This window comes from Cinclus cinclus, chromosome Z (genome assembly GCF_963662255.1).
Source record: "Cinclus cinclus chromosome Z, bCinCin1.1, whole genome shotgun sequence".
NCBI classification, from domain to species: domain Eukaryota; kingdom Metazoa; phylum Chordata; class Aves; order Passeriformes; family Cinclidae; genus Cinclus; species Cinclus cinclus.
Window position 1 is genome coordinate 3,886,866 of NC_085084.1, and position 20,440 is coordinate 3,907,305.

A 20,440-nucleotide genomic window follows, 5' to 3' on the forward strand; every position below is an offset into this window, starting at 1 on the left:
AACCGGATGGCATTAGATATGCTGTTACTAAGAGAGCATGGAGTTTGTGGATATCTGCATGGGAAAACAGATCATTGCTGTATTCACATCCCAAATGTGACAAAGGAAGTAGAAAAAGATATAGATCAATTGGAGAATATTGAATCTAAAACTAGGGAAATAGCAAAAGATGCGGAACATAACTGGATTGGAGCAATATTCAGCTCTTTAGGGATCCAGGTCTCTGGTTGGATATCCTCAATTGTTCAATATGCAATAATATTGTTGATATTAATTGGAGTTGTGTATGGAGTTTACAGATGTCTTCTAGGAGTAATCACCAGAGAAGGAATTCATACCCGGAGAATAATGAAGGCTATGACCAGGAACGGACAACCGGCTGGGAACACACCGCCTCCTTCGTGCTTAGAGACGGTTACATGAAGAATGGAGGGAAGAAGTTGAGCATCCTTGCAGAAGATTGAAGGATGCTCAAAAGGGGGGAGTTGTTAGCATATACATATACATTTAATAGTTAGTGGTAGTAATGCTAAGGCTGCAGTTTGTAGCTAGTACAAGGTAGGCCCTGGGAACTAAGCCTGGGAATGTGCTGAACTACAGAATAATGAGTTAAGGACCAGTGGGGCGAAGAAGGACCAACTGGTTATTTACAGAAACAGTAGGGAATTTACTGATGAAGTACAATAAACAGGTGTGGGATTAATCTATAGTTCTAGTTTAGACAAGCATGTAGGATTTATAACCGTTAGAAAGGTATCTTATTGTCTTAACTTAGGCAGGCGTGCAAGAGTTATAACCTTTAGAAATGTTATCTCGAAAATGACTGCTGCCTTTGATGTGAAGTACGTGGACCATAGCATGTAGCCATGGTGAAGCAAGATTTGTAAAAGGGTATAAAACTGTGTAAGATTCACTAAGGGGTTGGGACTTAGACTTTGGACGCTAGTCCTCAGGTCCCCGGGCCCTGAATAAAGCACCGCACAAAACAACTTTGTTGATTTGTGTTTTACTCTTTGGGATCGGGCAGCACAAGGGTCCCCCATTCTGACCCTGGCAAGTGGCCACCCAGTGCCAAGTGCTTCAGTCATCCTTCCATCCTCCCCTCCACTTTCCCACATTCCTGATCCGCTCCCTAGAGGGGCTTTTCTATGCGCCCCCTTCCCCAGCCAGGTGACAGCGGCCTGGATATTTGTGTTGGGCCTTGCCTTTGCTTTGGTTTGGCCCCGCGAGAGAACCCAAAAAATATCCCCCAAATCCTCCTGGCTCCCCGTTTGTGCCTCCTGGTCCCCACACCCGTGTCCTGCTCCCTCCCAAGCTGCCCATCAATAATCCTATTTTCAAGCTGTTGGAAGGGGCATCTGCACACACACATGGGCCAAGAGGTGTGCCCTCAATTAAAGAAAAGGTTGTGGGGGTCAGCAATAAAGGGGCTGTGGCATACAAGGAAGGCCACTTAACCTGCCCCAAAACTGAGCAGATAAAGCAGAAAACAGCAATGCAAATCGCCACTCAGAAGAGCAGAAGAAATGACTACACAAAATGGCTAAACTGAGGATCTTTGCTAAAATCATCTGCAACTTCATTCTGTGTCAAATCCCCTTTCAGCTCTTCAAATGTTTTAAGGCAGCAGTTGACAAGACTTGAACAGCATAAAATGTCACTAGAGTGGCACAGAGCTTTCTCAGAATTCCTGTTCTATATATAAATGTGTGTATATATATATATATATATATATATACACACATAAAAATACATAGAATTTGCTGTGAGCAGGAGGAACTGGTGCTTTTTGCAGGGCTGTGTCAGAGCTGCTGGCTCTCAGCAGTGGAACAGCGCCTTCCAAACACCCGTGAAGTTTGGACTCCAAACACCCGTGGGGCTGGGCTCCTTCGGCACGTTTGATCTCCAAGTGGGAGAAAAGCGAGATTAGTTCCAGACTGTGATTTCCGCCCCCCCCCCACCCAGGTCTCTACTTAGCTCTCTTAAAATTCCAACACTTCTGGCGCATCCATGAGGAAACTGAGGCAGGCTGGAAGCACAGGGGAAATAAACACTAGGGACTCAAGGGCGTGCTTGCAAGAGCAAAGGAATCAAGCAGCTTTAAGCACAATTAACTGATTTTGGTTACGTTTAATACAGAAGTAAGAGTTTTCTGGCTGGTACACAGAGCAGGCCATTCACAGCCGCCTTTAAAAAAAGAAAGTCCGCTATTAAGAAGGTCCAAGATTTCAAGCTTGCGTTCTTGTGGCTGCATGTGGCAGTCGGGGTTGTGAGGGTGGCATTAGGGCACAAGTTTGTCGCGCTGCAGGAGACACGGGAGGGACCGAGTGTCCCCTGCACTGACAGGGCGCGGCCCCGCCCGTCGAGAGGGCAGCGCTGGCCACGCCCCTTTTCCTGCTGGACACGCCCCCTTTCGCCTCTGAAACCGCCCCCTCGTCTGCGGCTCCGCCCCCAAGCGCCTCGCGCGCCTCTCATTGGCCCTCGCGCCCACTGCGACCTCCCATTGGCTGGGGGAGTCGCCTCGTGCGCGCCGCGGCCTCCCATTGGCTGCGGCTGCCGCTGGTGTTGTTATTCCTGTTACTGCTCTAAGCGGGAGCGGCGCGGGTGGCACCTGTCACCTCTGCTCGGCCTCCTGTCGCCTCCGGCCACATTTTATCACTTTTTGTCACCTTTTATCGCCTCTTATCGCCTTTTATCAACTCCCGCCTCTCACTGCCATCTCTTTGCACCTCTTACTTCTTGCCGTCTCTTGTCCCCCGTCCCCGGTTACTTGCCGGAGCTCGCTCTCTCGGTCCCTGCCCGGGCCATGTCACTGCGCGGTGGCCGCGGGCTGGCGGCCATCTCCCCTCTGCCCTCCCCGGGCACAGCCGCGCTCACGCCGCTGTCACTGGATAGGGCTGACCCGGCGGTCCCGGACAGGTGACGGGGGTGGCCGGGGTGCCTTTGTCCGGGGTTCGTGCCAAAGGACGCTTTTTGGGATCCCTCCTTCAGCTCCTGCCCCCGCCTCGCCGGGGCAAGAAGGGGCACCCGGGCCACGGACACTGCCCCGTGTCACCGACACTTGTCCGCCCGCAGGTACCAGGACACCCCTCAGAGGGGACGCGGGGCGCTGCCCCTCCCGCGGCTGTGGCACACGCTGTCCCAGGAGCCGCTGGCCTCGGACTGCCCCGGGGACTCGGTGTCCTCGCAGCCCACGGATCCAGGTGAGGGACTGCGGCTGCTCCGCCCCACAGCCGTCCCCAACCGCTGCTGGCTCTGGGGTCGTGCCGAAGGTGTGGGAGGGGGGTCCGAGGGGCTCGAGGCTTTTTGGGGAGTGATGGGCAGGAGCCCGTGCCTGCGGTCCCTGGGGCTCAGCCAGGAGCCGCTCCGCTGGGGACCCTGCTCGGGGTGACGCGCAGCATTCCATGCGGGACCGCTGCTCCCGACGGCGCTGCCACCCGCCTGCTGGGGGCCTCCCTGCCCGGACCCATCCTGCACGCTGTCCTGGGCTGCGGCCAGCTCCCCGATCCCCACACCGCGGCTATCCCTGTCCCTTGTTCCCGCAGCACTGGCACCGGACTCCCCCACACAGCAGAGCTCCGCAGCCGTGAGGGAAAAGTGAGTGGCCCCATCCCCGTGTCCCCCCGGGGACACCTCCTGGCCCTGGCCCTGGCCCTGGCCCTGCCTCTCCTGAGCAGCAGGGCTCGGTCTAAGCCCGGCTGTGTCCCCCAGTCTGTGTCTGGGAGGTGACAACCTGGGCTGCTTGGGCAGGGATGCGGATGCCATCCCCCCATAAAGCTCATCTCTGCTCTCCCCACAGCTTCCAGAAAATGATGCCGAACTCTGGGAGACGTCTCAAAGAGTAAGTGGAGGGGCTGTGTCCTTGCGGCAGGACACGAATGCTAGGCTGTCCCCGTGCTCAGGCTGTTCCTGTCCCAGACCCAAGAGCCAGGCTGTCCCCGTGCCCCTCCTGGGGTCCCACCCACTCAGGCCATTGGTGTTCGTTCAGTACCTGCCCCAGGTTCCTTTGGGGAGCTGTGGCTGCCCCGGGGAGCTGTTACCCCACCCTGAGGACGTAGGGGACAGAGGTGACAGTGGCAGAGGGGTGGGACACAGCGCTTTCATTCCATCCTTTCCTTTCCTTTCCCTCCTCTTGCAGCAGGAAGCTCCTTGGCCAGAGGATGCACTCCTTGCCGGTAGGTGCTGGAGGCTGTGCAGGATCCGGCCGAGTCCCCGGACGAGCAGGGACGAGGAAGATGGAGCCAGCAGCGGGGGCAGGGATCCCGCACCTGTGCAGCACCTCTCACCCCCTGGCTGTCCCACAGAAGTGTCAGCTGGAAGCCAGACCGGTCCTGAAGGACATCTCCCAGCTCCAGGTGCGCAGGGACAGAGTGCAGCAGCGCCAGACGGAGCCCGAGGATGAGGGGGCAGCGGGACCTGGGGGTCAGGGAGGGGGCAGAGGGGTGCTGATCCCGTGTCTTCCCCCGCTGCAGGAGGGCTTTGGCCCCAAAAAGCTGCAGAGGCCGGGCCAGCGGGACCGGCTGCCCGCCGGCCATGGGGCTGCCAGGAGGAACCTTCTTGCCAAGAGCCCTTCCCGCACACCAGAACTGCTGGTGAGAGACTGGAGGGCTCGGGAGGGCACCAAGAATGGCTGATCCTGCGGCTGGACGCGTTGGAGCTGCCGCCACAACCTCCCCATGGGTGGGGGCCTGCGGATGTGGGAGATGGGCGGGCTGGGAGGTCATTGGGACACCCTGACTGCAAGCCTGGAATGCACTGGGAGGTGGATGGAGCTTGGGTACGGGATCCATCCCTGCGTGGGGGTGGAAAGCAGCTGACAGGACTTGTCCCCTTCACCATCTCCTCTGCTTCTCCCCCAAGTCCCCCCAGCTGGTGCTCTGGCAGAGCGATGCCACCATGTGCCAGGGGATGGAGAACGGGCTGACCACGCCAGTGATGAAGAAGGAGGAGGCAAAGCTGGTATGTGGCAGCCTTTGGCATAGGATGGAGCCCCACAGTCCCCTCTCGGGGTCTCCAAAGGGGCCCAAGGTCCCTGAGGTGGGGGCTGGTTGGTGAGCAGCACCAGCCCTGCTGCTGGGGGCTCCCAACACCCCAGGCAGCAGCACGGGCTCTCCCCACAGCGTGCGGGGAAGCGCAGCCAGTGCCGGCAGCTCTTCCGCTCGTCCTGGCTGCCCGGCAGTGTCCCCAGGCCCGTCCTGAAGCAGGGACAGCCCTCGCACAGGGGCACCCCTGTCAAGGCTAAGAAGCAGAAGAGGGTGTCTGGCAGTCCTGACCAGGAGGCGTCGGTGCAGTTGGTGGGTGATGGGGAAGGGGAGGAGTGGGACCAGCCTGTCCAGCAGCACTGGGCCACGTCCCTGCTGTTCCAGAGCCTCTGATGTCATCTGGGGCTGTGTGTGTCTCCACAGGGAGTGGGGCTGGAGCCTTCCAGATCCGCCCAGCTTGAGGAGATGGAGAAAGTGCTGGCCAGCGATGAGCAGGAGCTCATTGGGGACTTCTCCATGGTAGAGCCACGAGGATGGGGCAGGGCTGCATTATTGGGAACAGGGACCATCACTGGAGCCCTGCAAGAGCCCAAAGCCAGCTGGTGGCCCTTGGCTGGGGACACAGGGCTGTGACTGCCCAGCATGCAGTCCCTGCACTGGATAAAGAGCCCCATCACTGCTCCTCTGGGTCCATGCCAATGCCACGGCCACATGTATCTGCCCTTTCCCCTCCTGTGGGTGCAGAACTGACCACTGGGAGCTCCTGGGCTGGGGGGACAGGTGCCACCCCCAGGACGTGTCCCTAGGACAGGGATGACCCCGCATCCTCTCTCCTCCAGCCTCACCTCCTGCCGACGGTGGAAGGGAAGGACCCAAGCCTGAAGTACATCTCCCCTGGCACGGTAAGGGGACAGTGACCCTTTTCCAGGCCCCCCAAGGGGCTGCCTGCCTACTCCACCCCCCACCTGCCCCCGTGTGTCCCCCCTTGGTGACTTGTTCCCCCCGCAGCTGGTGGCAGTGCTGACGGGGCACTTCAGCAGCTTCCTCGAGAGCAGCATCGTGGTGGACTGCCGGTACCCCTACGAATACGAGGGGGGCCACATCACGGTCAGAACTCCACGCTCCCCCCGCCCTCTGTGCTCCTGGGACTGGGAGGAACGGGAGGAACCGCCACGAGGGGTTGAGCATAACGCCAGCAAGGGGTTCAGGATCGCCCGGGATTTGTTGAGTACCCTCTGAGAGATGAAGCAAAGATATAGAGCTCCCAGAGAGGAGTAAAGCAGCCTCACCAGAGGTACTCTGAGCCTCCAGAGAGCTTGAGCAGCCCCTCAGGAAGGGTACAGAGCTGCCCAGAGGGACAGAGCAGCCCCAAGGGGAGTGTCAAGACACTCCCTAAAAGGTTGATTCCCAGCTGGAAAGAGGAGCATGACAGTGGGGGAGGCTGTGGGGCAGCGTCCGTGGGTCCCTGCAGAAAATGAAATGGGAGGCAAAGTGGAGAAAGGTGCCTCGTGTGTCCGTCCCCAGGGTGCTGTCAACCTGCCGCTGCAGCGGGATGTGGAGGAATTCCTGCTGGAGCAGCCCAGTGTGGCGCTGGACAGCAGCAAGAGGGTGATCGTCATCTTCCACTGCGAGTTCTCTGTTGAAAGGGGCCCCAAAATGTGAGCGATGCCTCGGTGGGGGGAGGGCACTTTGGGGTCTGCCCGTCCCCCAGGCACGCCTGGATCCCCGCACGGGGCTGATCCCGTGGCCTTTCCCTGAGTCACAGGTGCAAGTTCCTGCGCGAGAGGGATCGGTCCTGCCACGAGTACCCGCAGCTGCAGTACCCTGAGCTCTACGTCTTGAACGGGGGGTACCGCGAGTTCTTCTTCCAGTTCCCGGTGAGTCCCCTCCCGGTGTCCCCTCGCTGGCAGGAGCTGAGGGGGGCGCACGGCAGTGGGGAGGGGCAGTTCTGGCTCTGAGCCCCTTCCCTGCAATGGGGCTGACGGAGCCGTGCGTTGCAGAGCCACTGCGAGCCCCGGGACTATCGGCCCATGGCGCACCCGGCGTTCAAGGAGGAGCTGCGCAAATTCCGCGGGCAGAGCCGGCGCGGCCGGCGGGAGCTCTTGGTCCGCGGGCGGGACCTGTGACCATCCATCCATCCGTCCATCCATCCGTCCATCCATCCATCCATCCATCCATGCATCCCACCGGGGAACAACTGTAGGAAGAGTTCCCTTGGCCAGGGATGCGCCTCGGCTTGCTCTTGTTTGTTAGGATGTGTTTGGGAAGGTATTTAGAGTTAAGATTGGTTTTGCGTTTGTTTATTGTTACAAATGGTTTTGTTTTGTTTTTTGCTATAAGTATTTTTTATTTATGGTCTTCCATATTTTTTGTTTATTGTAAATTCTTTATTGTTATTAATATTTTTGTGTTTGTCTGTTGCTAGGATGGTTTGTTAATTACAATGTCTGTTAATAAACTCCTATTGTAGGAGAACAAACCTGGCTCCTGAGCTGTCCCTGCCCACTCCAGGGCTCTGCAATAGGAACGGAGGGGTGGGGGGACGGGCAGGCTGGGATGGAGGACTCTGGGGCTCTGGGGACAGGGACAGCTGCTGGCAGAGGACAGGGATAGGGTTTCCCTGGGCTGTGGTGGCTTCCCCACAGACAAGGTGGGTGGGGAAGGGGCAAGTGTTGGCCCCTTGGCTGCTGCTCCTGCAGGGTGGGGCGGCAGCAGTATGGCCCTGGACCCGCATGGGACCCTCTTTCCTGGACATGCTGGGCTTGGCAGGACCCCTGGGAAACTTGGGGCTGCTGTGGGACCCCCGCAGCCAGGACACTCTCTTTTCTCAGGAGGTCTCCTGAACTTTGCAGCATTCCCTTCTGAGCTGGGACACTCATTCCTCCCAGCAGGACTCCCAGAAAGTGTGGCAGCCCCCATTTGGGGGTTAGGGTTCATCAAGACACTCAGGAGCATTAATCCCTCATGTTCTGAGACCCTCCTGTAGTGATTAAGCCCCCTGTCCATGGGATCCCCAAGGTATTGACGCCCCTTGTGAGTGTGGCTGTGCTCATCAGGACCCCCAGGCCAGTAACACCTCATCCCTCTGCCTGGGACCCCCAAAGCCATGTCACCCTCATGAGAGGGGGGCGCTTCTGGTCTTTGCAGGACCCCCAGGGCTGTGGCAATAATTTTCTGGGGGACAGAGCTCTGTGGGATCCCCATGGCTGTGGGGTCTGGAAGGGGTGGGTGTCCTTAACACAAGGGTCCCCCATTCTGACCCTGGCAAGTGGCCACCCAGTGCCAAGTGCTTCAGTCATCCTTCCATCCTCCCCTCCACCTTCCCACATTCCTGATCCGCTCCCTAGAGGGGCTTTTCTATGCGCCCCCTTCCCCAGGCAGGTGACAGTGGCCTGGATATTTGTGTTGGGCCTTGCCTTTGCTTTGGTTTGGCCCCGCGAGAGAACCCAAAAAATATCCCCCAAATCCTCCTGGCTCCCCGTTTGTGCCTCCTGGTCCCCACACCCGTGTCCTGCTCCCTCCCAAGCTGCCCATCAATAATCCTATTTTCAAGCTGTTGGAAGGGGCATCTGCACACACACATGGGCCAAGAGGTGTGTGCCCTCAATTAAAGAAAAGGTTGTGGAGGTCAGCAATAAAGGGGCTGTGGCATACAAGGAAGGCCACTTAACCTGCCCCAAAACTGAGCAGATAAAGCAGAAAACAGCAATGCAAATCACCACTCAGAAGAGCAGAAGAAATGACTACACAAAATGGCTAAACTGAGGATCTTTGCTAAAATCATCTGCAACTTCATTCTGTGTCAAATCCCCTTTCAGCTCTTCAAATGTTTTAAGGCAGCAGTTGACAATACTTGAACAGCATAAAATGTCACTAGAGTGGCACAGAGCTTTCTCAGAATTCCTGTTCTATATATAAATGTGTGTATATATATATATATATACACACACGTAAAAATACATAGAATTTGCTGTTAGCAGGAGGAACTGGTGCTTTTTGCAGGGCTGTGTCAGAGCTGCTGGCTCTCAGCAGTGGAACAGCGCCTTCCAAACACCCGTGAAGTTTGGACTCCAAACACCCGTGGGGCTGGGCTCCTTCAGCACGTTTGATCTCCAAGTGGGAGAAAAGCGAGATTAGTTCCAGACCGTGATTTCCGCCCCCCCCCCCCCACCCAGGTCTCTACTTAGCTCTCTTAAAATTCCAACACTTCTGGCGCATCCATGAGGAAACTGAGGCAGGCTGGAAGCACAGGGGAAATAAACACTAGGGACTCAAGGGCGTGCTTGCAAGAGCAAAGGAATCAAGCAGCTTTAAGCACAATTAACTGATTTTGGTTACGTTTAATACAGAAGTAAGAGTTTTCTGGCTGGTACACAGAGCAGGCCATTCACAGCCGCCTTTAAAAAAAGAAAGTCCGCTATTAAGAAGGTCCAAGATTTCAAGCTTGCGTTCTTGTGGCTGCATGTGGCAGTCGGGGTTGTGAGGGTGGCATTAGGGCACAAGTTTGTCGCGCTGCAGGAGACACGGGAGGGACCGAGTGTCCCCTGCACTGACAGGGCGCGGCCCCGCCCGTCGTGAGGGCAGCGCTGGACACGCCCTTTTTCTGCTGAACACGCCCTTTTTCTGCTGGACACGCCCCCTTCCGCCTCTGAAACCGCCCCCTCGTCTGCGGCTCCGCCCCCAAGCGCCTCGCGCGCCTCTCTTTGGCCCTCGCGCCCACTGCGACCTCCCATTGGCTGGGGGAGTCGCCTCGTGCGCGCCGCGGCCTCCCATTGGCTGCGGCTGCCGCTGGTGTTGTTATTCCTGTTACTGCTCTAAGCGGGAGCGGCGCGGGTGGCACCTGTCACCTCTGCTCGCCTCCTGTCGCCTCCGGCCACCTTTTATCACTTTTTGTCACCTTTTATCGCCTCTTATCGCCTTTTATCAACTCCCGCCTCTCACTGCCATCTCTTTGCACCTCTTACTTCTTGCCGTCTCTTGTCCCCCGTCCCCGGTTACTTGCCGGAGCTCGCTCTCTCGGTCCCTGCCCGGGCCATGTCACTGCGCGGTGGCCGCGGGCTGGCGGCCATCTCCCCTCTGCCCTCCCCGGGCACAGCCGCGCTCACGCCGCTGTCACTGGATAGGGCTGACCCGGCGGTCCCGGACAGGTGACGGGGGTGGCCGGGGTGCCTTTGTCCGGGGCTCGTGCCAAAGGACGCTTTTTGGGATCCCTCCTTCAGCTCCTGCCCCCGCCTCGCCGGGCCAAGAAGGGGCACCCGGGCCACGGACACTGCCCCGTGTCACCGACACTTGTCCGCCCGCAGGTACCAGGACACCCCTCAGAGGGGACGCGGGGCGCTGCCCCTCCCGCGGCTGTGGCACACGCTGTCCCCGGAGCCGCTGGCCTCGGACTGTCCCGGGGACTCGGTGTCCTCGCAGCCCACGGATCCAGGTGAGGGACTGCGGCTGCTCCGCCCCACAGCCGTCCCCAACCGCTGCTGGCTCTGGGGTCGTGCCGAAGGTGTGGGAGGGGGGTCTGAGGGGCTCGAGGCTTTTTGGGGAGTGATGGGCAGGAGCCCGTGCCTGCGGTCCCTGGGGCTCAGCCAGGAGCCGCTCCGCTGGGGACCCTGCTCGGGGTGACCCGCGGTATTCATTCCATGTGGGACCGCTGCTCCCGACGGCGCTGCCACCCGCCTGCTGGGGGCCTCCCTGCCCGGACCCATCCTGCCCGCTGTCCTGGGCTGCGGCCAGCTCCCCGATCCCCACACCGCGGCTATCCCTGTCCCTTGTTCCCGCAGCACTGGCACCGGACTCCCCCACACAGCAGAGCTCCGCAGCCGTGAGGGAAAAGTGAGTGGCCCCATCCCCGTGTCCCCCCGGGGACACCTCCTGGCCCTGGCCCTGGCCCTGCCTCTCCCGAGCAGCAGGGCTCGGTCTAAGCCCGGCTGTGTCCCCCAGTCTGTGTCTGGGAGGTGACAACCTGGGCTGCTTGGGCAGGGATGCGGATGCCACCCCCCCATAAAGCTCATCTCTGCTCTCCCCACAGCTTCCAGAAAATGATGCCGAACTCTGGGAGACGTCTCAAAGAGTAAGTGGAGGGGCTGTGTCCTTGCGGCAGGACACGAATGCTAGGCTGTCCCCGTGCTCAGGCTGTTCCTGTCCCAGACCCAAGAGCCAGGCTGTCCCCGTGGCCCTGCTGGGGTCCCACCCACTCAGGCCATTGGTGTTCGTTCAGTACCTGCCCCAGGTTCCTTTGGGGAGCTGTGGCTGCCCCGGGGAGCTGTTACCCCACCCTGAGGACGTAGGGGACAGAGGTGACAGTGGCAGAGGGGTGGGACACAGCGCTTTCATTCCACCCTTTCCTTTCCCTCCTCTTGCAGCAGGAAGCTCCTTGGCCAGAGGATGCACTCCTTGCCGGTAGGTGCTGGAGGCTGTGCAGGATCCTGCCGAGTCCCCGGACGAGCAGGGACGAGGAAGATGGAGCCAGCAGCGGGGGCAGGGATCCCGCACCTGTGCAGCACCTCTCACCCCCTGGCTGTCCCACAGAAGTGTCAGCTGGAAGCCAGACCGGTCCTGAAGGACATCTCCCAGCTCCAGGTGCGCAGGGACAGAGTGCAGCAGCGCCAGACGGAGCCCGAGGATGAGGGGGCAGCGGGACCTGGGGGTCAGGGAGGGGGCAGAGGGGTGCTGATCCCGTGTCTTCCCCCGCTGCAGGAGGGCTTTGGCCCCAAAAAGCTGCAGAGGCCGGGCCAGCGGGACCGGCTGCCCGCCGGCCATGGGGCTGCCAGGAGGAACCTTCTTGCCCAGAGCCCTTCCCGCACACCAGAACTGCTGGTGAGAGACTGGAGGGTTTGGGAGGGCACCAAGAATGGCTGATCCTGCGGCTGGACGCGTTGGAGCTGCTGCCACAACCTCCCCATGGGTGGGGGCCAGCGGATGTGGGAGATGGGCGGGCTGGGAGGTCATTGGGACACCCTGACTGCAAGCCTGGAATGCACTGGGAGGTGGATGGAGCTTGGGTACGGGATCCATCCCTGCCTGGGGGTGGAAAGCAGCTGACAGGACTTGTCCCCTTCACCATCTCCTCTGCTTCTCCCCCAAGTCCCCCCAGCTGGTGCTCTGGCAGAGCGATGCCACCATGTGCCAGGGGATGGAGAACGGGCTGACCACGCCAGTGATGAAGAAGGAGGAGGCAAAGCTGGTATGTGGCAGCCTTTGGCATAGGATGGAGCCCCACAGTCCCCTCTCGGGGTCTCCAAAGGGGCCCAAGGTCCCTGAGGTGGGGGCTGGTTGGTGAGCAGCACCAGCCCTGCTGCTGGGGGCTCCCAACAGCCCAGGCAGCAGCACGGGCTCTCCCCACAGCGTGCGGGGAAGCGCAGCCAGTGCCGGCAGCTCTTCCGCTCGTCCTGGCTGCCCGGCAGTGTCCCCAGGCCCGTCCTGAAGCGGGGACAGCCCTCGCACAGGGGCACCCCTGTCAAGGCTAAGAAGCAGAAGAGGGTGTCTGGCAGTCCTGACCAGGAGGCGTCGGTGCAGTTGGTGGGTGATGGGGAAGGGGAGGAGTGGGACCAGCCTGTCCAGCAGCACTGGGCCACGTCCCTGCTGTTCCAGAGCCTCTGATGTCATCTGGGGCTGTGTGTGTCTCCACAGGGAGTGGGGCTGGAGCCTTCCAGATCCGCCCAGCTTGAGGAGATGGAGAAAGTGCTGGCCAGCGATGAGCAGGAGCTCATTGGGGACTTCTCCATGGTAGAGCCACGAGGATGGGGCAGGGCTGCATTATTGGGAACAGGGACCATCACTGGAGCCCTGCAAGAGCCCAAAGCCAGCTGGTGGCCCTTGGCTGGGGACACAGGGCTGTGACTGCCCAGCATGCAGTCCCTGCACTGGATAAAGAGCCCCATCACTGCTCCTCTGGGTCCATGCCAATGCCACGGCCACATGTATCTGCCCTTTCCCCTCCTGTGGGTGCAGAACTGACCACTGGGAGCTCCTGGGCTGGGGGGACAGGTGCCACCCCCAGGACGTGTCCCTAGGACAGGGATGACCCCGCATCCTCTCTCCTCCAGCCTCACCTCCTGCCGACGGTGGAAGGGAAGGACCCAAGCCTGAAGTACATCTCCCCTGGCACGGTAAGGGGACAGTGACCCTTTTCCAGGCCCCCCAAGGGGCTGCCTGCCTACTCCACCCCCCACCTGCCCCCGTGTGTCCCCCCTTGGTGACTTGTTCCCCCCGCAGCTGGTGGCAGTGCTGACGGGGCACTTCAGCAGCTTCCTCGAGAGCAGCATCGTGGTGGACTGCCGGTACCCCTACGAATACGAGGGGGGCCACATCACGGTCAGAACTCCACGCTCCCCCCGCCCTCTGTGCTCCTGGGACTGGGAGGAACGGGAGGAACCGCCACGAGGGGTTGAGCATAACGCCAGCAAGGGGTTCAGGATCGCCCGGGATTTGTTGAGTACCCTCTGAGAGATGAAGCAAAGATATAGAGCTCCCAGAGAGGAGTAAAGCAGCCTCACCAGAGGTACTCTGAGCCTCCAGAGAGCTTGAGCAGCCCCTCAGGAAGGGTACAGAGCTGCCCAGAGGGACAGAGCAGCCCCAAGGGGAGTGTCAAGACACTCCCTAAAAGGTTGATTCCCAGCTGGAAAGAGGAGCATGACAGTGGGGGAGGCTGTGGGGCAGCGTCCGTGGGTCCCTGCAGAAAATGAAATGGGAGGCAGAGTGGAGAAAGGTGCCTCGTGTGTCCGTCCCCAGGGTGCTGTCAACCTGCCGCTGCAGCGGGATGTGGAGGAATTCCTGCTGGAGCAGCCCAGTGTGGCGCTGGACAGCAGCAAGAGGGTGATCGTCATCTTCCACTGCGAGTTCTCTGTTGAAAGGGGCCCCAAAATGTGAGCGATGCCTCGGTGGGGGGAGGGCACTTTGGGGTCTGCCCGTCCCCCAGGCACGCCTGGATCCCCGCACGGGGCTGATCCCGTGGCCTTTCCCTGAGTCACAGGTGCAAGTTCCTGCGGGAGAGGGATCGGTCCTGCCACGAGTACCCGCAGCTGCAGTACCCTGAGCTCTATGTCTTGAACGGGGGGTACCGCGAGTTCTTCTTCCAGTTCCCGGTGAGTCCCCTCCCGGTGTCCCCTCGCTGGCAGGAGCTGAGGGGGGCGCACGGCAGTGGGGAGGGGCAGTTCTGGCTCTGAGCCCCTTCCCTGCAATGGGGCTGACGGAGCCGTGCGTTGCAGAGCCACTGCGAGCCCCGGGACTATCGGCCCATGGCGCACCCGGCGTTCAAGGAGGAGCTGCGCAAATTCCGCGGGCAGAGCCGGCGCGGCCGGCGGGAGCTCTTGGTCCGCGGGCGGGACCTGTGACCATCCATCCATCCATCCATCCATCCATCCATCCTTCCATCCATCCATGCATCCCACCGGGGAACAACTGTAGGAAGAGTTCCCTTGGCCAGGGATGCGCCTCGGCTTGCTCTTGTTTGTTAGGATGTGTTTGGGAAGGTATTTAGAGTTAAGATTGGTTTTGCGTTTGTTTATTGTTACAAATGGTTTTGTTTTGTTTTTTGCTATAAGTATTTTTTATTTATGGTCTTCCATATTTTTTGTTTATTGTAAACACTTTATTGTTATTAATATTTTTGTGTTTGTCTGTTGCTAGGATGGTTTGTTAATTACAATGTCTGTTAATAAACTCCTATTGTAGGAGAACAAACCTGGCTCCTGAGCTGTCCCTGCCCACTCCAGGGCTCTGCAATAGGAACGGAGGGGTGGGGGGACGGGCAGGCTGGGATGGAGGACTCTGGGGCTCTGGGGACAGGGACAGCTGCTGGCAGAGGACAGGGATAGGGTTTCCCTGGGCTGTGGTGGCTTCCCCACAGACAAGGTGGGTGGGGAAGGGGCAAGTGTTGGCCCCTTGGCTGCTGCTCCTGCAGGGTGGGGCAGCAGCAGTATGGCCCTGGACCCGCATGGGACCCTCTTTCCTGGACATGCTGGGCTTGTGTTGAGGGTTAGTTCTTTCTTTTTTTTCCCTCTGTGGAATTTCCCCCATTGTCATGCTAAGATACCTGTTGACTGGGCCCTGGTGACAAGGGGGAGGGGACGGGAGGGAAGAGTGAAACCCCGCGAGATTCAAACAGCCAGAAGAGGAAGCGGAAGGCTGGGTCTCGGCCCATTTCCCCCGCGGAGTTCGGACGAGAAGGACGATCGCCGCCGGTGTCCCATCCCTGCGTCGGGAAACCACCATCGGACCCTGCCCGGCTGTCTTCTCGCTGTGAACTACCACCATCCAGCACTCTACTGAGCACCGGGACCGACACCGTGAGCGGAGAGCTCTCTCTCTCCATCTCTCTCTCCCCCTGGGACAGCTCTGCCATCACCCCCAGCCCTCCTGCGGCTCTGCGGGACCTGCCCGCCCCCAGCACTGGGAACTGCAGCTCAGGGAAAAGGTGCCTGCAGCCAAAAAACACTGGGACTGAGTTACTGTTCTGTTTGTGGGTAATTTCATAGCTCTTGTTGTTCTTGTTTGTCTTGTTAAATATACTAGTAAAGAACTGTTATTCCTACCCCCATGTCTTTGCCTGAGAGCTCTCTTAATTCCAAAATTATAATAATCGGAAGAATCACATTTTCTTTCAGTCCAAGGGGAAGCTTCTGCTTTCCTTGGCAAACACCTGTCCTTCAAACCAGGACAGATTTTGGCCACCCAACGTGGGGCCCGAGGGCATTGAGAGAAAAGGGTGAAAAAGGAATAACAGTTCTTGAGTTACCTCAGTTTTGTGTTAGGTGGCATCATGTTGTCCAGCTTACCGTGGTTTGGGCTCCATGTGGCCACAGCTTTATCTCTCCCATTTGCAATCCCTTACTTGAACATGGGTCCTATAACTCAGGCTGCTGTAACTATTATCCAGTTCCTTTTGTGGGCTGATAACGTGAGAAATTCATGGATTTTTAACTTCCTCTGGAAGGTGGGCACATGGATTCGGAGCTATCACACTCTAACTGTATGTTTTTGGGGCTACTTTAATAATGGTACATACGGTGAGGATATGACACCAGGGAAAATTTTGTCCCAACCCCTTACACAGTTTTTTGGGTCTGCTCCACCAGCTTTTGAGGGGTTCAAATCTCTTCTAAGCAGTAATGATATCATACAGTGGCTGACATTGCTAATAGGCCTTGTAAACCTGTTCTATTTAACATTCCGAGATGAGGGGAGATTGACTTGGATGACAACCCTGATACGTCCCCCAAGGAATAGGGATCCTGCCCCAGAGCCTGGCCCTGCCCCAGAGCCTGGCTCTGCCCCAGAGACTAAGGACTCTGCCCCAGAGACTGACCCTGCCCCTGCCCCAGAGACTAAGGATTCTGCCCCAGAGACTAAAGATTCTGCCCCAGAGGTTAAGGATGTTGCCCCTGAGCCTGATTCTGCCCCAGAGCTCACCTCAGAAAGGAACCATCCAGAGTGGGTGGGGTTTCTAGTGAAGGAGATGGGCCAAATGCTGAAGGAGTACCTTTCCCCAGCTCTTGAGAAACTCTCCCTCTGCCTTAAAGAGGGAGAACCTGATGGTGCAGCAGTGGAACCCACAAATGTTACATCTCTCCAGGCTCCAGCTGAACTGCAAGGGCACTCACAGCCAGCAGCAGTTGCCCCCGTGGAAACTAGAAAGTCTAAGGTGAAAACAAAGCACCTAGATAATAATGATCAGAAAGCAGGGCCCTCACAACCAGCAGGGGAGCCAGAGGTTGAGATCGTCACAGAGTCCCTGTCATACGAGAGTCTCCGTACTCTGCGTAAAGATGTTGTACGAAGGGGCCGTGAGGCTTTTACAACGTGGTTACTGCGGGTCTGGGACCTTATGGGTACAGGTGTGCAGCTGGATGGTACTGAGGCAAGGAATTTGGGACCCCTAACCCAGGACTCAGGTGTGGATCACATATTCGTAAGGGAACGAGGCCCCCTTTCCCTCTGGGAGCGGCTTTTAATGAGTGTAAGAGAGAGGTTTGTCCATAGAGAGAGAATGCAGGAGCACCACCATAGAATGCGCTGGAAAACCGCTGAGGAGGGGATCCAACAGCTGAGAGAAGTAGCAATACTGGAAGTACTCTTTGGGAGGGGTGGACAACATGACAATGACCCCGACAAGGTCAGGTGCACAGGGCAGATGTTGTGGAATCTGGCACACCTGGGGCCATCTCAATACACCACATTCATTGCAGCCATTAATGCTGACACCAACCACGAGACAGTGGGTTCTGTTGCCGATAAGCTCAGAAATTTTGAGAGTATAATGAATGGCCCAATGCAGGCTCAGGTCTCTGCCGTGATTAGGGAACTCAGAGAGGAGTTCAAGGAGGAGATAAGAGGGGTGAGGGAGGAGATGAGGAAGGTCAATGCAGCACCAGTGCGAGTCACAGATCCCAGAGTTAGAGCCCAACGTCCCCCAGCTAGGGAGAGAGGATACACCCCACGAGCTGACCTGTGGTTCTTTCTGCGTGACCATGGGGAAGACATGAGGAGGTGGGATGGGAAACCCACTTCTGCCCTGGCAGCGCGGGTGCGTCAACTCAAGGAGGGAAACACTAACCAAAGGAGCTCCACTAAAGTGAAGGTAGCCTCAACTTCCCATAACCAAGATGCAGGGTATTACAAAAGGGAGGATGATTTGTCAGATCCCCTTGAGGGAACCTCCAACATGTATGCCCAGGAAGGAAATAATAACCAGTGCTAGAGGGGCCCTGCCTCTAGCCAGGGAGAGGCACGGGAAAACCGGGTCTTTTGGACGGTGTGGATCCGATGGCCTGGCACATCAGAGCCACAAAAACATAGGGCATTAGTTGACACTGGTTCACAGGTCACCCTAATACCATCAGAACATGTTGGGGAAGAGCCTGTTTCTATTGCTGGGGTGACAGGGGGATCACAGGAATTGACTTTGCTGGAGGCTGAGGTGAGCCTGACTGGGAAAGAGTGGCAGAAGCATCCAATTGTGACTGGCCCAGAGGCACCGTGTATTCTAGGCATAGACTTCCTGAGGAATGGCTATTACAAAGACCCAAAAGGACTCAGGTGGGCTTTTGGAATAGCTGCTGTAGAGGCAGAAAACATTAAGCAATTGAACACCTTGCTTGGACTGTCAGAGAACCCATCTGTAGTGGGACTCCTGAAGGTGAAGGAGCAGCAAGTGCCAATTGCCACCTCCACAGTGCACCACCGGCAGTACAGGACAAATCGAGATGCCGTGATCCCCATCCACAAGATGATCCGTGAGCTGGAGGGCCAAGGGGTGGTCAGCAGAACCCACTCACCCTTCAACAGCCCCATCTGGCCTGTGCGCAAGTCTGATGGAGAATGGAGATTGACTGTGGACTACCGTGCATTGAATGAAGTGACTCCACCGCTGAGCGCTGCCGTGCCGGACATGCTGGAACTCCAGTACGAGCTGGAGTCCAAGGCAGCAAAGTGGTACGCCACCATTGACATTGCCAATGCATTTTTCTCCATTCCTCTGGCAGCAGAGTGCAGGCCTCAGTTTGCTTTCACCTGGAGGGGCGTGCAGTACACCTGGAACCGACTGCCCCAGGGGTGGAAACACAGCCCCACCATCTGCCATGGACTGATCCAGGCTGCACTGGAAAAGGGTGAAGCTCCAGAACATCTGCAATACATTGATGACATCATTGTGTGGGGGAACACGGCAATGGAAGTATTTGAGAAAGGAGAAAAGATCATCCAGATTCTGCTGGGAGCCGGTTTTGCCATCAAGAGGAGCAAAGTCAAAGGTCCTGCCCGAGAGATCCAGGTCCTGGGAGTAAAGTGGCAAGACGGGCGGCGCCAAATCCCCACTGAGGTCATCAATAAGATCACCGCGATGTCTCCACCAACCAACAAGAAGGAAACACAAGCTTTCCTAGGTGCCATAGGCTTTTGGAGAATGCACATTCCTGAGTACAGCCAGATCGTCAGCCCTCTCTACCTGGTCACCCGGAAGAAGAACGAATTCCACTGGGGCCCTGAGCAGCAGCAAGCCTTTGCCCAGATCAAGCAGGAGATGGCTCATGCTGTAGCCCTCGGCCCAGTCAGGACGGGACCAGAGGTGAAGAATGTGCTCTACTCTGCAGCCGGGAACAAGGGCTTGTCCTGGAGCCTTTGGCAGAAGGTACCTGGTGAGACCCGAGGCCGACCTCTGGGATTCTGGAGCCGAAGTTACAGAGGGTCTGAAGCCAACTACACCCCAACAGAGAAGGAGATCTTGGCTGCTTATGAAGGAGTTCAAGCTGCCTCAGAAGTGATTGGCACAGAAGCACAGCTCCTCCTGGCACCCCGACTACCAGTGCTGGGGTGGATGTTTAAAGGGAAGGTCCCCTCTACCCACCACGCCACCGATGCCACATGGAGCAAGTGGATTGCCCTCATCACACAGCGCGCCCGTATCGGAAACCCAAATCGCCCTGGGATTTTGGAAATAATTACAAACTGGCCAGAAGGTGAAAATTTTGGTCTTGCCGATGAAGAGGAGCAAGAACAAGTGACCCGGGCTGATGAAGCCCCACCATACAACCAACTGGCAGCAGATGAAACTCGCTACGCTCTTTTCACTGACGGTTCCTGTCGCATCGTGGGGATGAACCGGAAGTGGAAAGCAGCCGTATGGAGCCCCACACGACAGGTTGCACAAGCTACTGAAGGAGAAGGTGGATCAAGTCAACTTGCTGAACTCAAAGCCGTTCAGCTGGCCCTGGACATTGCTGAAAGAGAGAAGTGGCCAAAGCTTTACCTTTCCACTGATTCATGGATGGTAGCCAATGCTCTGTGGGGCTGGCTGGAAAGATGGAAAAAAGCTAACTGGCAACGTAGGGGAAAACCAATCTGGGCTGCTGATGAGTGGAAAGACATTGCCAGTCGGGTAGAGAAGCTACCCGTAAAGGTCCGTCATGTAGATGCCCATGTCCCCAAGAGTCGGGCTAATGAGGAGCACCAACACAATGAGCAAGTAGATCAGGCTGCAAGGATAGAGGTGTCACAGATAGACTTAGACTGGCAACACAAGGGAGAGTTGTTCCTGGCTCGATGGGCCCACGATGCCTCAGGTCACCAAGGCAGAGATGCTACCTATAAGTGGGCACGAGACCGAGGGGTGGATCTCACCATGGACAGTATTTCCCAGGTTATCCATGACTGTGAGACGTGTGCTGCCATCAAGCAAGCCAAGCGATTGAAGCCTCTCTGGTATGGGGGGCGGTGGTCCAAATATAAGTATGGGGAGGCCTGGCAGATTGACTACATCACACTGCCTCAGACACGCCAAGGCAAGCGCTACGTGCTGACCATGGTAGAAGCCACCACTGGATGGTTGGAGACCTACCCTGTGCCTCATGCCACTGCCCACAACACCATCCTGGGCCTGGAAAAACAAGTCCTTTGGAGACATGGTACCCCTGAGAGAATTGAGTCAGACAATGGGACTCATTTCAAGAACAGCCTCATAAGCACCT

At 57.7% G+C, this 20,440-nt stretch overlaps 1 protein-coding gene and 1 pseudogene across 1 annotated transcript; both read left to right on the forward strand.

Annotated features, from left to right (window-relative positions):
- The first annotated feature begins 2,806 nt into the window (after window positions 1–2,806).
- Window positions 2,807–7,108, forward strand: LOC134056136 (M-phase inducer phosphatase 2-like; annotated as a pseudogene).
- Window positions 7,109–10,016: 2,908 nt separating this feature from the next.
- LOC134056669 (M-phase inducer phosphatase 2-like) lies at window positions 10,017–14,311 on the forward strand. The gene is made up of 14 exons (XM_062513526.1): window positions 10,017–10,129; window positions 10,286–10,482; window positions 10,959–11,049; window positions 11,342–11,378; window positions 11,505–11,609; window positions 11,679–11,787; window positions 12,032–12,162; window positions 12,324–12,497; window positions 12,609–12,704; window positions 13,025–13,087; window positions 13,194–13,292; window positions 13,710–13,843; window positions 13,951–14,062; window positions 14,186–14,311. Exons 1-14 carry the CDS (start codon window positions 10,017–10,019, stop codon window positions 14,309–14,311), a joined length of 1,587 nt encoding a protein of 528 aa, XP_062369510.1.
- The last annotated feature ends 6,129 nt before the right edge of the window (window positions 14,312–20,440 follow it).